The sequence below is a fragment of the Pinus tabuliformis genome, chromosome 4_2, assembly GCF_031772625.1.
Source record: "Pinus tabuliformis cultivar Carrire ecotype Pingquan chromosome 4_2, CPIR1, whole genome shotgun sequence".
Taxonomy (NCBI): Eukaryota; Viridiplantae; Streptophyta; class Pinopsida; order Pinales; family Pinaceae; genus Pinus; species Pinus tabuliformis.
In genome coordinates, this window is record NC_142304.1 from 894,638,573 (window position 1) to 894,654,326 (window position 15,754).

At 38.9% G+C, this 15,754-nt stretch overlaps 1 protein-coding gene across 1 annotated transcript; it reads right to left on the bottom strand.

Annotated features, from left to right (window-relative positions):
* Nucleotides 1-13,577: 13,577 nt before the first annotated feature.
* LOC149172582 (uncharacterized) lies at nucleotides 13,578-14,428 on the bottom strand. Its single transcript, XM_089426381.1, has 3 exons — nucleotides 14,194-14,428; nucleotides 13,779-14,026; nucleotides 13,578-13,652 (listed from the first exon to the last, which is right to left on the bottom strand). Exons 1-3 carry the CDS (start codon nucleotides 14,426-14,428, stop codon nucleotides 13,578-13,580), a joined length of 558 nt encoding a protein of 185 aa, XP_089282507.1.
* Between the last annotated feature and the right edge of the window lie 1,326 nt (nucleotides 14,429-15,754).

The window sequence follows — 15,754 nt, forward strand, 5'->3', positions numbered from 1 at the left end:
GAAAGGCTGCATTATCTAGGTATGAGAGAAGTACATATTCAATTCCATAGAAAAAATGATGACACATTAAAGTGGAGTAAAGCTTAAAGCTAAAAATAATTTAAAATGGAATTGATTTTATTAATAACTGTATGAAATATTTAATTGGTCATTATAATTTGACATTAACTTTAATACCTTTCCTTGATGGTCTTTTAACTAACTATTACAGGTTTACATTGAAATTTGACACTTTTTTCCAGTATCCCAAGATTGGGTAAAAATGCTTGCAATTTGGTCTTTGGTGAAATAACACTAGTTTAATAAATCCATTCTCTCCATATTGTTTGATGAATTGGAAATGTGTCTCTTTGGCATGCTCATGGATGATTAAATTCTTCATTAGTTTGAGCATCAAGTGATTATTATAGAGTAGGGGTGTTTGTGAAAATTCCTTAAATTGCAGTAACTGAAATTTATTTTTCTAATTGATTAATTATGCAGTTTATTTATTATGGCAAATAACTAATAATTTATATTGCAATTCTTCACAATTAAATTCCGCGGAAGCTAAATAAAATGTTAGAACTGAGAAAATAGATGTACACACAATAAAAAAGACAGTAATATTTTTAAACTAACATCCCCGGAAAAAACCTGAAGGGAAAACCGGTGCAGCCGATTGTTGAAATATGTAACTAGGTTTGGTCTTCATAATGACATATGTAATCATGATTTTATGTATTTGATGTAAAAAGAAAAATAGTATTATTGTTGTCATTCTTGAGGCATGGGTTTCATGCTCAAGTTTATTTGATTTATAGGACAAACACCCATTGAGTGCTCCTGGGGCTTGTTATGGAGTCTACAAGTCAATTGAATCATTGTCATGTATGCAAGACCCTTTTGGGCATGTTACATATTGTAAAGAAAATTTTTATTTGAGTTAGATTTAGACTCAAAGACCCTCCAAGACCTTGTCAATCATACAAGCAACAAATCAGCCTTCAAGGAGACATCGACCTACTAAAAGAGGACAAGTCATCTCATTAGGGATCTGGAAGAAGCCTATATATAAGTGACCTCAACCTCACTTGGAAAGCACTTACCAATCAATCAAGAAAGGATAGACGACGAAAAAGAAGCTAAGATTCTTGGCAAAGGAGAGGACAAGGAAAAATGAAGTTTTGGACTGTTTTTGGGCTCAAATTGTTCACGCGTGTGAGAGGAATAGGGCATCATCTACTCCGACAGAAATATAAATATTGCAGTCATCATCAAGAGCTGAGTTTTGGGTCAAGAAACGTCTCCTTTACAAATCGAGTTGACAAGGAAGAGAAATTAAGTCAAGCGAAGGAGAAAAGAGACAAATTCATCCATCTTTTAGCCACACGTGTGAACTAGGGTTTTTGCAGCAAGGGTCGAGAATTGCAAGTCGAAGTTGCAATCCAAGGTTGCAGGACTAATGTAACATATCTGACCCCTTCGTTTCACATTTGAGGGATGGGGTAATAATAATAAATAATTCTCCACTGACTAATTCGGTAGGGCTTCAGGACCCCAATGCACCTTGAGATTGCAATTCAGAGTCCCCTCTGGAATTTCGATCTTTTGGTTGACGTGTCGCAACTTCGGGGCCCTCATGACGTCTCAACTCTCAACTTAAGACACCCCCCTTGGAATTTGACCTTCCTATATTGTTTTTGGTGATGGTTGTAGGCTTTCGGTGTTCCAGGATGCCACATGACACTCCAGACGCTATTCGTCGTTGCTCTTGTGGGTCCCACAATCCCGATGCCTATATCTGACTACTTTCGAGTTAATGGCCCCAAGTGACAGAGAAGTTCTCTATCAACCAGTTCGTCGTCAACTGACAATCCTTGGTATTTGTGGTTCCCTGGTATAATCAACCATGCGTTTACAAGGTTTCTGACCTCCAGGGTCTAATCATTGTCCGGGTGACATCATGTCGATGTCATCCACACCACGTGTCAACCTGCGAGAGGTCCAAGTTGTTGGAAATATTGAGAGGGGGGTGAATCAACATTCCTTAGCAATTAGCACTTTTAAATATTTTCAGAGCAGTTAATCTTCAATTATTATTAATGTTTATGCAGTAATAACAATAAATAAAATAACACAGTAGACACAAGAATTTTAGGTGGAAAACCGCCCTCCGGGTCAAAAACCATTGAATGCTTTTATAATAAATTCTTTAATCTTCAGACCCAATTGAAATGCTTCCTAGAATTCTAGAAAAGCATTTTTCTCCAGCTCCCACTAGAAGGACGCCCCAACGCCCTGGTTTCTTCAGTAGTCAACTGAATGGATGCCCCAACATCCTAGACCAACCTACCACCTTGAAGTGTTCACAGACTCCAACCTGTAGGCGACTTCATGCACCAACCTAGCACCTCCCTGCTAACCTATAATGACTTAAATGAGACAAGAGTGTGGATTCTTGTACTAGGGACAACAATCCACGATACAATATGATTTACAATGATTTTGACCGAACACCCAATCACACTATGACTTGCAACCCAACCATGACATCATCCCAACAGAGACTCATATACCTCCTAATAATGCCTTTTCGACTCTAGGTAGACTGACTCTTTTACAATAATGACTCTTCCAATGATGACACTTTTACAACGTTACAATGATGACTCTTGGCCTTGACACTTCTTCACAATATACGGATGGTTGTCATGCCTTCAAAGGATGTCCCACTGCAATGCTTCCTATGATTTGATACTTCTACTCTTGAATTCTTGCTTGAAGTTGTACTTGAATCTTCTTCTACCTACATGCAAAATTTGCCCAGCAAAACCAATCCCAAAACAAAACAAAATACTCTTCAACTTACCTCTGCCTGCAAAACACATGTAAGTGCATAATAATGAAAAATACAAATTAAAATTACAACGTGTACTTGAAGTGTGCTTGTCACTTTTGTTCTTGACTTGTTGCAGCAATAGACAAAAACTCTCGCTCTTGATATAGGCTTAGACTCTATGCAAGACTATATCCAAAACTGACCTAAACTTATATACAATAAAAACTGATGCCAAACCCTAGACTTGTGATGGACCAAGTTCTAAGTACAACAAAAGAGACCATTCTATCAACTATGACAAGACAAGTAACATGAACTTACACCATCACATAGATTGAGTAGACTTAGTGTAGCATCAAGAATATGTAGCATCAAATGTGTAGTATCAAGAATAGGACATCTGAAATGTGGTATCAAAACAAATTGTGACATATAGAGACAGAGATATAAGCGAGACCCTATATGTACTTCCGTTGTCCTGCAAAAACATATGTTAGAGATGATACTCATATTTCAAATCTAAACACTAATCATACATACCTTGTTGTAGGAGACTTACCCTTGATTGTTGATGTGTGGTCCTTACTGCAGTGATCCTTGAATGCATGCTTTTTCTTGCCTTCTAGGAGCTTGATATTGAATCTGTTGTATCTATGTAATTTCGGATCTCCAGGGTCTAGAATTTCGTCTTGTGGTAGCCCTCTGAGTCCTCTTTCCAACCCCACAGCTCTGATCAAGATTGGATTCTTCAAGGAAGAGTTATGCCCAATGTCCCACAATGACCTGATTATAGACTGATTCAGTAAAGCGAACTTGTACGAAGTTCCAAATGTCACTGTTGTGACCTTCAACCCTTAAAACGCTACTCAACAAACTATAGTCTGTCCTCTTTCTGTGACTATTTACGAAATTTGAATCCAATGCTTAGATAGAAAGTTATGATGATTTTCCTAATGTCGCTTGTTTGACATGGAATTCGGGAGCCTGCAAAAACCCGAAAATATAGCGAACCAAGATCTTAAATTCGGTCACGAGTTTCATCAAGATTTCGGCTCAAATGATTTCAGCATCTAAAGCTTCGCAGAAAAAAAAGTTATAGCGAAAATGCCACAATGGCCTGTTTGAAGCCACAAAATCCCTACTAGAGGAGGATATGAGGGTGATTATTTATATGAATGTCTTGAGTTGAGAGGGTCCTCAACAAGTGAACGTTGGGGGATTTTAGGAGCAAAAAATATTTATTAATTATTGACTATTCAATGACCACAACCAATTATGAGTGCCATGCCACAACCCCATAGGGTTTTAGCCCACTAACTGGGGTTACTAACTTCAAACATGAATATCTCTCAAACTGTGAAGAATTACTTGGCGCGTAATATATCAATGGTAACATCTCGACGATTAGAATCCATATAGAAGATCCTTGACTCAAAATAGAGTAAGTTGTCAAGTCAAAATGCTCTTACAAAATCGGGGTAGCCCCTGATGCTGCTTGGGTTGACATCAATGACAACCATTGATCAACAATTTCCCCCTTTGGCATTGATGGCAACACAAGTACTCCCCCTGCGATCATGAAACCTCTTCCTACTACCTTCTCTCCCCCTTGCATCAATGGCAAAGGGTAACTCCCCTTAACAAACAATCATCCTGCGGACCTGTACACACCTCCACTCCCCCTTTCCACTCGAGTAGATAAGAGAAAGAGTCTAATGAAAACTTCGGAGAATCCCAAGATTTTGGCAAAGATACTCAAATGCTTCATGAGGTAACGGTTTGGTAAAGATATCAGCAATTTGTTCCTTTGTGCCAACATATTTAAGCTTGATATTCTTTTTGGCAACCTGCTCTCTAACGAAATGATATTTAATCAGAATGTGCTTCGTTTTGGAATGCATCACAGGATTCTTGGAGATACTGATGGCGCTGGTGTTATCACAAAATATGGGAATAGGCTCATCAAACTTGACTTGAAGATCTTGCAAAGTTTGCTTCATCCAGAGAACTTGTGTACAACAAGTTGCTACCGCGATATATTCTTCTTCTGTTGTGGATAACGAGATTGAAGACTACTTTTTACTTAACCATGAAACAAGACAACCACCTAGATAGAATGTTGCTCCACTGGTACTCTTACGATCATCAACACTTCATGCCCAATCTGCATCTGTATAAGCTTGGATAACCAGATCATTTCCTTTGCGATACCATAGACCATATTCCGTTATGCCCTTAAGATATCAAAGAATTCTTTTGACGACAATAATATGAGATTCTTTTGGTGCTGCTTGGAATCTTGCTACTTTTCCAACTGCTTGCATCACATCAGGTCAGGAGGCTGTCACATATAGGAGACTACCAGTTATGGATCTATACAACATTTGGTCCACATCCTTTGACGGATCTTCTAAGCTTAACTTGCAATCTTCCATCTGGAATTTTTTGAGCATTTCCTTGATTTACTTGGTTTGATATATGAATATTCCTTTATCATGCTGAGAAATCTGAAGCCCCAAAAAGTATGTCAGCTCGCCAAGCATAGACATTTCAAACTCACTTTGCATTTTTGTTGCAAATTCTTTACTTAATCTATCATCATTGCTTCTAAAGATTATATCATCCACATATACCTTGATAATCATTAGGTTATCTTGATCCACTTTCACATAGAGATTGTTGTCAACTCTTCCTTTCTTGAATCCTTATTGATGTAGATACCTATCAAGACGAGCATACCAAGCCCTAGGAGCTTGATTGAGACCATATAGTGCCTTATTTAATCTACAAACGTAGTTTTCTTTGTCAGAGAGCAGAAAACCTTCGAATTTTTCAATGTAAACTTCTTCCTCCAATTCACCATTTAGAAAAGCTGACTTAACATCCATTTGGTAGACCTTGATTTTTCTCGAGCAAGCATAAGCAAGAAACATCTTGATAGCTTCCATTATGGCAACGAGAGCAAATTTTTATTCAAAATTGATTCCTTCAACTGTGCATATCCTTTGCAGACTAATCTTTCCTTGTCCCTGATAACCTGTAATCCTTCAACTGTTTTTCTCCTCTTAACCTGTAATGAAACTGCCATCTTGTTCAAACTACCTTCCTGTGAATCGTAGACTTGTGCCATATACTGCTGCATAGACTCCTCCTCTACAAACATTAAGGAGTCAACATGCCAAATTGTTCAAAATAGTGAGTCATCTAACGAGCCATCTTGACTTGAGTCAATAACTGAAGCAGTTGTTGATTCCTCACAATCCATTACAAATCATGAAAGCATAATTGTTGGGACCTTATTGCCTTCTTGCTTTTCTTGCTCATCTTGTACTTGTTCATCGTGTACCTGTTTTCCTTTCCAAACCTTCTTATTCTCATCATCAAGCCTTTCATTCATGGTTGATTCCATCTTGTACTTGTAGTTACGAGCTATGTGTCCATAGTTATGACATTTGAAACATTCGATGTTATTCATAGAGATTTCGTTTGGTGTCTATCACGTGATCCTGCAAATTTTATTCTAAGGTTTTGCCAATAATAGTTGTACATGTCTGGAACTTCACAATCCCTAGCCTTATGTCCAAAATTGTTACATTTGTAACATTTGACATCATCTCTCAAATGATCAAATTTGTTGATATTATGCTGAGTTTTGGAATATCCATTTCTGAAGGATCTCTTATAATTATATTCATTCCAAACATACATGTGACATTTTGTAGCTCTATGTCTAAACTTTCCACATGAATAACAATGACCATAAAAGATAGGTTTATACTTGAGAGGAAATCTTCTTCGAGGAATTGTCTTCCAAGGTTCGTCCTGTGAACCTTGACCTCTTGATCTAGTTGGGAGATCTACCTGCTTGGTAGATTTTCCATATCCATCTTCTTTAGTTGTCATAGAAGGACTTGACTCCTTTTCGAATTTTTCTTTGTAACCAAGACCAGTCTTGTCACTACATGATCATTGGTTGTTGATGAGTTCATCCAAAGTCTTTGAGTTGTTGGCAAAGTTTTCAAGAGTTTTTCCATTTTTTACTTCCTTTTGTAAAGAAACGATTTCAGCTTCCAATGCTTCTATTTCCTTGTTGCTTTCCTTTAATTCTTTCCTGGGCGATTCTTCAAATTCATTTGTATTCTTCTACCTTGATTTTAAGATTTAGGACCTGTTCCCTTTCTGTCTTTAATTCATCTTTAAGAGTGTTGGCGTGCTTCTTCTCGGCCTTGAGCTCTTTGATAACCCTAATTACTTCGTTTTAAAATTCAACCTCAGTCATTTCTTCTTCTTCATCTCCTTCTTCGCCAGGTGCCTCTTGCTTATTGTGCTTGGCCATAAACAATACTCTTCCGTTGAATTCTTCTTCATTATCACTGTCTTCTTCGGATGAGGAGCTATCTTCTTTGGAGAAGAAACTTTTCTTAAACCATTTCTTCTTTTCTTATTTTTTGAACTTCCTAGGACTTTTCTTTCCTTTCGTAACAAATTCATTTTTGTGAGGACATTTGGCTGCAAAATGCCCAACCTCACCACAATCAAAACATATTAATGGAAGTTTACCTTTGAATTTTCCTGTACCTGTTCTCATTTTCCGCGTGAAGTAGGCAAACTCTTTATCTAAGAATTCTTCTTCATCTTCTTCCTTTTCCTCATCCTTACAATTGCAAGTTTTTTCTTTCGGAGTCTGCTTGTCCTTACTATTCTTCTTGGATGCGGAAAATGTTGTTTCTAAGTGAGATGTGTCATCCTCTTCTTCAATCCTCATTTCATATGCCGTAAGAATTCCATGCAATTCATCTATGCTGAGATTGGTTAGATTTGATCTATCTTCCAAGACAGATACCTTAGGGTTAAATCTTGCTGGAAAGGTTTTGAGGATCTTTCGGACAACAATTTTCGTTTCAACAGGTTCTCCCAAACCTTCCAATGTATTTTTTGTTTCATCAACACACTGAAAGTATGCAACAATATCTTCATCTTCCCTCATTTTGAGTTGCTCAAATTTTGCCCTGAAAATTTGAAGCTTTGCTTCTTTCACCTTTGAGTCACCTGCGTATTTATTTTCAAGCTTGCCCCATACCTCGTTAGCAGTTTTGCAACTCAATACCTTAAGATAAACTTATTCGATAAGCCCACTGATAATTAGATCTTTAGCCTTTGCATCAATTACCATATTTTTCTTACCTTGTTCATCTTGGGTCGGTGTGAAGCCTTTTTCAACGATTTCCCATACTTTGTATCCTTGCACCAGCAAATGAACCTACATTCTTCCACTCCAAAGTGCATAGTTATTTCCATTGAACAAAGGAACTCTATTCTTAGTATACTCCATGATCTCCTTCCAGTTGTTAGACTGCTATTGAAGGAACCAAGCTCTAATACCAATTGTTGGAAACACTGAGAGGGGGGGTGAATCAATATTCCTTAGCAATTAGCACTTTTAAATCTTTTCAAAGCATTAGTTAATCTTCAATTATTATTAATGTTTATGTAGTAATAATAGTAAATAAAAGAACACAATAGACACAAGAATTTTAGGTGGAAAACCCCCTTCGAATCAAAAATCACCAAACACTTTTCTAATAAATTCTTTAATCTTCAACCCCAACTGAAATGAAAGCAACAACTTCCTAGAATTCTAGAAAAACATTCTTCTCCAACTCCCATTGGAAGGATGCCCCAATGCCCTGGTTTCTTCAGTAGTCAATTGAATGGATGCCCCAACATCCTAGACCAACCTACTAACCTGAAGTGTTCACAGGCTCCAACCTGTAGGCGACTTCATGCACCAACCTAGTACCTCCTACCACCCTATAATGACTGAAATGAGACGAGTGTGGATTCTCCTACCAAGGACAACAATCCACGATACAATATGATTTACAATGATTTTGACCGAACACCCAATCACACTATGAATTGCAACCCAACCATGACATCATCCCAACAGAGGCTCTTATACCTCCCAATAATGTCTTTTCGACTCTAGGCACACTGACTCTTTTACAATAATGACTCTTCCAATGATGACACTTTTACAAATGACTCTTTTACAACTTTACAATGATGACTCTTGGCCTTGACACTTCTTCACAATATACAGATGGTTATCATGTCTTCAAAGGATGTCCCATTGAAATTATTCCTTTGATTTGATACTTTTTCTCTTGAATTCTTGCTTGAAGTTGTACTTGAATCTTCTTCTACTTGCATGCAAAATTTGCCCGGTGAAACCAATGCCAAAACAAAACAAAATACCCTTCAACTTACCTCTACCTGCAAAACACATGTAAGTGCATAATAATGAATAAATGTAAATTAAAATTACAATGCGTACCTAAAGTGTGCTTGTCACTGTTGTTCTTGACTTGTTGCAGCAGTAGACAAAGACTCCCACTCTTGATATATGCCTGGACTCTATGCAAAACTATATCCAAAATTGACTAAGTATATATACAATAAAAACTGATGACAGACCCTAGACTTGTGATGAACCAAGTTCTAAGTACAACAACAAAGACCATTCTATCAACTATGACAATAAAAGTAACATGAACTTACAACATCATATAGATTTAGCAGACTTGGTGTAGCATCAAGAATATGTAGCATCAAATGTGTAGTATCAAGAATAGGACATTCGAAATGTGGTATCAAAACTAATTGTGACATATAGAGACATAGAGATATAACCGAGAACCTGTATGTACTTACATTGTCCTGAAAAAACATATGTCAAAGATGATACTCATATTTCAAATGTAAACAATAATCATACATACCTTGCAGTAGGAGACTTACCCTTGACTGTTGATGTGTAGTCCTTACTACAGTGATCCTTGAAAGCATGCATTTTCTTGCCTTCGAGGAGATCGATATTGAATCTGTTGTATCTATGTAATTTCGGATCTCCATGGTCTGAAATTTCGTTTCGTAGTAGCCCTCTAAGTCTTCTTTCCAACCCCACAGGTCTAATCATGATTGGATTCTTCAAGAAAGAGTTATGACCAATCTCCCACGATGACTGGATTATAGACTGGTTTAGTAGAGCAAACTTGTACAAAGTTCCCCATGTCACTGTTGCGACCTTTAGCCCTGAAATCGCTACTCAAAAAACTATAGTCCATCCCCTTTCTATGACTATTTACGAAATTTGAATCCAATGCTTAGAGAGAAAGTTATGATGAGTTTCCCAACGTTGCTTGTTTGGCATGGAATTAAGGAGCCTGCAAAAACCCTAACTTCCTTAGTTCTTATCTCCTAAAATATAGCGAACCAACATCTGAAATTCGGTCATGGGTTTCATCAAGATTTCGGCTCAAATGGGTTTTAATCTCAGCTCTAAAGCTTCGCAGAAACAAATTTATAGCAAAAATTCCATGATGACCTGTTTGAAGTCACAAAATCCCTACTAGAAGAGAATATGAGGGTCATTATTTATATGAATGTCTTGAGTTGAGAGAGTCCTCAACAAGTGAACGTTGGAGGGATTTTAGGAGAAAAAAAGATTTTTAATTATTGACTATTCAATTACCACAACCAATTATGAGTGTCATGCCACAATCCCATAAGGTTTTAGCCCACTAACTAGGTTACTAACGTCAAACATGAATATCTCTCAAACCGTGAAGAATTACTTGGCATGCCATATATCAACGGAAACATCTCAAAGAGTAGAATCCATCTAGAAGATTCTTGACTCAAAATAGAGTAATTTTTCAAGTCAAAATGCCTTTGCAAGATCGGGGTAGCGCTTGATGCTGCTTGGGTTGACATCAATGACAACCACTGATCACAAGTGTCACTGTGTGCGGCTCCCTTGGGTACCCAAAAGTCCCAAAGTGATTGCCACGTGTCCTTCAAGACATCATGTTGATGTCATTTCCACTCTAACGATGAGTCGTCATATGTCCAGTTTAAGGAGAATGAGGGATTCCTCAACAACTAGGTTTGCACTTGGTTTTACTTAGTAAACGGGAACCCTTGAACCTGGAGCCCTTTAAGAACTCATTCTCACAACGCTCTAGAGCTTCGAATTTCCGGCTCTACGAATTTTATGCCCCGTCATTCTGACCAATCATGTGAGGGGGAATCTGGTTCGACCAATCAGAACCCTCCATTGACTAGGGTTTTCATTGACCAAAGGATAAGGTTAGCCCACAATTTTTCTATAAGTTCATGGCCTCACTCCTCTATACTGCAACAAGGCCTTCTTCCTCATTTCTACCATGACTCGGTCAAGGGATCTCGATCTACATCGCGCAGTGTCTCAGACAAAGATTGCTGCAACCTCCCCGACTACCTGCTTTGCCGCTGCACAAGCTTCCTTGAGCCAATCTTGCTAACTATAGCTCTATTTCATGAATATGATAGACTCCCAGACGTGCTTCATAGTTTCATGACGATGTCATTGGTTGCTCAGGGTTTTCTATGAAATTATCCTTTCCGATCTTGGGTGATAGATTCTCCAATGGGTTCCTGGCCCGGGAGTCTTCCCTTCCCACTAGGAGGGAATGACACCCAAGGTAGCATAGGCGCTCCTGCGTGGCTTACCTACCACAGGCTTGGTGCAGACTCCTAAGAGGTTCCTATGTCTCCCACAACACACCGACGATATTAGACCCTGTGTTGAGCCTGCACGCAGCTCCATGGCACTACATGGAGCCTTCGGGTGCCTCGACAACCACCCTACAATGCCAACAATAGGTATCCAACATGCTAAAATTCCAGGCTGAAGAACATTCAGGCAAAGCTGGCGACTCAACTAGTTCAGGGGAAAACTCCCCTTACCATTAATGCATTGTTTGCCATGCAACACAACTTGTAACATGGCAGAAATGACATATAAGCGAATATAAACCCTACTATGCAAAGGATCTTCCATGTAATCTTCATATTAATATAAGGGGTTTCAGAACCCACTATTTTTCAAGTAATCCAACCTCTCATAGTTCGGTCATGACATGTAACAAGTTTTGTAATAAGTTATTTATGTGGTGCTTTCCACACTATTAAACATGTATATAGGTCCAGGGTCAACTTGGCGTGGTGGCTTAGCCTTTGTTATCATGCAGGTTGTGATGCCTATTATGCATCAGATTTTATGTGACTATCATTAGAAATCATTTAGCGCATTCTTGCTTTCAACTTTCACACACACATGCATCTATATGATCAACACATATATGTATATACATATCAATAACTTATCCCCATAGAGATGTACCACATATGCAAGTATAATCAACAAAGTGAAGTCCCTGAGTCCAAAATCATCATCTATAATACTTCGACATGATTCATTAGAAGATAAACGACATACACAGATACTTATATTTGTACTTGTTGGGAAACTGAGTCTGGGACAAGGACTCTCCACCCAACTGTAGACAACTACAACCGCACTTACTTGCAATCGTCGCCCCCGAGCCAGATTCCTGAGTCTGGGGGGGTTGCTTGCTTCTAGGACTAGCACACTAACTGCCACTGAATGAGGGACTCCAAAGGGCTTCTTTCATCAATCCCACCAATTGACAACTACTTGCTTGGTCAACGCTAGGACTCCAGAGATGCCCAACCTCACCCCCAAGTGTACACACATTGATTGACCCCCTTCTAGGGAGTCCAAAATCCATTGTTCAATTAGGGCAATAACCACAAGTCTTCATTATGATCTTTCTCTGCTACGACTCCATGATGGGCTCTTCCCAAGTTGTTATAGGGCTCCGAGTCTGCTATTTGAACCCACAGCCTCTGGGGGACCCAAGATCTTATAGGGCTCTAGAGATTCCATCCCAACCCACAACCTCCAGGGACCCAAGCTATTACAGGGCTTCAAAGACCTCTGTCTCGACCCATAGCATCCAGGGACCCAAGCTATTACAGGGCTCTAGGGATCCTATCTCAACCCACAACCTCCAGGGACCCCAAGCTATTACAGGGCTCCAAAGACTAGCAACTCAACCCACAACCTCCAGGGATCGAGAGCCAATCCCCTTCTCTTCTCTTCTCTTCAACGCTACTTGTTGGAAGCTCTTGTCGATTCCTCTTCTCATTACCACTCTTCATCTATCTCTGTATCTCCTCGTCTCATCTCTTTTGAATGTGTCTGTTCAATCGTATGTCTCTAGATTTTCTTGGCCTCTCCCTCATCCACTATTACTACTGTGTCCTTGCTGGCCTACAATGTGTAGTCCCTCCATAAAATTTTTGTCATTTTTCTTGTGGTTGCTTCTCAAGTAATATGGGCCTGCATACTTCCTCTTGCATCTCATTTAATTTCAGGAGCTCCTTCATCAATTCATGCACCAAGAAACCTTTAATGGATGCCCTGCATTTCAGGTTTCTTTTTTGCACAAGAAACCGTAACGTCCCAAGCAAACGACCACCTCCCCAGCTCTGGAATCTATGTCCCTTGAATTAGTCCCCTTTATTATTTTAAATGTTGCAAACTATTTACAATACATTTACAATGAAACTTATACGAGGATTTTGGGTGGGGTTGTCACAAATCCCTCCCCCTTGAGGGAATGCCACCCTCAATGTTCAATTTCCCATATGCAACATAGCGTCAAATTGCAACACATATTGTTTTATGGAGCTTTATACACACAACTCAATACAATATTTATAATTACACATATTTCCTCTAACCATCAAACAAGAAGGGATAATCAACTTTCATGGCATCAACCATTTCCCACGTGGCCTCCTCTAACCCAAAGTGCTTTCACTATACCTTGACTTGCTCTATGGCTCAGTTCCAGAACATGAGACTCCTCCAGTCTAAAATGCACATTGGCTCTGGTTGGAACTCTCCTACAGGTTCCACCTGTAGCAAAAACCAATCAATCACATGATTAGAAGATTGTATATACTTTTTAAGTAAAGAAAAATGGAAAACATCATGAGCTCTAACTGATAGACGTAAAGCCAGTCTATATGCTATCGGTCTTACCCTTTCAAGGATTTCAAGTGGTCCACAATACCGTGGTGCCAACTTGGCACATGTCCCCATCCTTAGGGAACTCTTCTTGGGCTTAATTCTCAGATAAACATGTTCTCCCACTTGGAACTCTTTGTGAACCCTATGCTTATCTGCATAGCTTTTTTGTCTATCCTGTGCCACTTTCAGATTTTGCCTTATGATCTGAACTTGTTGTTCCATATCTTTAAGCATATCAGGTCCTACATGAACCCTGTTAACTGGATCACTCCAACTAATATAAGTACTAAACCTTTTGCCATATAATGCTTCAAAGGGGCTCATCTTTATGGATTCTTGGTGCCCATTGTTGTATTCAAATTCCACAAGTGGAAGATATTCTTCCCATTTCTTGGGGCGATGCATCCATTGGTCGTCTCTATTTTACCGTCTATTTGTGGATGATAGGTGGTACTGAATGCTAGTTCTGTTCCCAAACCTGCAAACAGTTCCTTCCAAAACCTAGAAGTAAATCTAGCATCTCTATTTGACACAATTTTCTTGGGGATGCCATGTAGCTTCACAATCTCTTTTATGAAAATTTGTGCTATATCACTAGCAAAATTGGTGGATTTGACTGCCACGAAGTGAGCTACCTTGCTAATCTTATCCACCACTACCATGATTGCATCGTGCTACTTAGTTGTTTTGGGCAATCCTGTAATGAAATCCATAGAGATTACTTCCCACTTCCATTCTATAAAAGGGATAGGTTGTAACAATCCTGCCGGGTGCTGGCATTCCATGCATTTTGCCACAAAGTCTACTACTTCCTTCTTCAGATTTGGCTAGTGGTAGTATCTTTTAATGGCTGTAAGGGTCTTTTGATACCCTGGGTGGCCTGAATAGGGCTTAACATGTAATTATCTCATTATCAGTCTTTTTTACCTCATCACTGTTAGGCACATAGATTTTGCCTTTGAATCTGACTAAGTTGTCCTCAGTGAGGTGGTATTCTCCATCCTCACCGCCTTGTCATAACCTTTCCTTTACTTTTTGGTATGTTTTGTCCTGCTGCCTAGTCACTAGTGCTTTTCATCCTTTTTTTCCAGATTTGTTGCATATGAGCTTACACTTGCCAAGTAATTAACTTGGATTCCCCTGCTCAAGGCTTCAGCTACCTTGTTTTCCTTGCGCTTTATATACTTAATATTGAAGTCAAGTTCATTGAGTGTGGCCAGCCATCTAGCTTGCCTAACAATCAACTTCGATTTCCCAAACAAATATTTGAGCCCACTATGGTTTGACATGAGTGTGAACTTTCGGCCAAGGAGGTAGTGCCTCCACATTTTTAAAGCATGAATGATGGCAACCAATTCTAAATCATGTGTCACATAATTTTCCTCATGTTTATTTAATTTTCTGGACTCATAGCACACAACTTTCCCTTCCTACATTAAGACTCCAATGAGTCCCTCTTTGCAGGCATCGATACATACTATGAAATCCTTGTCAGGATCTGTGATTCTCAACATTGGAGCACTAGTGAGCAATTTCTTTAATTGTTAAAATGTTTCTGCACATTGTGTAGTTCACTCAAATCTTTTCCCTTTTATCTGTAAAGTTGTAATGGGATATCTTATTTTGGAGAAATTTCAAATAAATCTCTTGTAATATCCTGCCAATCCCATGAATGATTTGATCTCATCCACGTTCTTTGGAGTTGGCCACTCCCTTATAGCTTTGATCTTATCAAGATCAACCAATGCGCCTTCCTTGGAGACGATTTTCCCTAATTAGTGTACATGTGACTGGAAGAAGTCACACTTACCAAGCTTTTCATAGAGCTTATGTTCTCTCAACAATTGTAACATAACCGCCGGGTGTTGTTCATGTTCTTCCGTTTTTGAATTTAAACCAATAATCATCAACGAAAACAATGACAAAGTTGTCCAAGTACGGTTGTAACACTTCATTCATCAGGCACATGAACATGGCAGGGTAGTTAG

Coding starts and splice junctions, on each gene's coding strand:
- LOC149172582 (XM_089426381.1), bottom strand. CDS start 14,428: ATGGTAGTGGTGGATAAGATTAGCAAGGTAGCTCACTTCGTGGCAGTC. Junction 14,027..14,193: donor CTATCATCCACAAATAGACG/GTAAAATAGAGA, acceptor GGAGTGATCCAG/TTAACAGGGTTCATGTAGGA. Junction 13,653..13,778: donor CACTTGAAATCCTTGAAAGG/GTAAGACCGATA, acceptor TTTTTGCTACAG/GTGGAACCTGTAGGAGAGTT.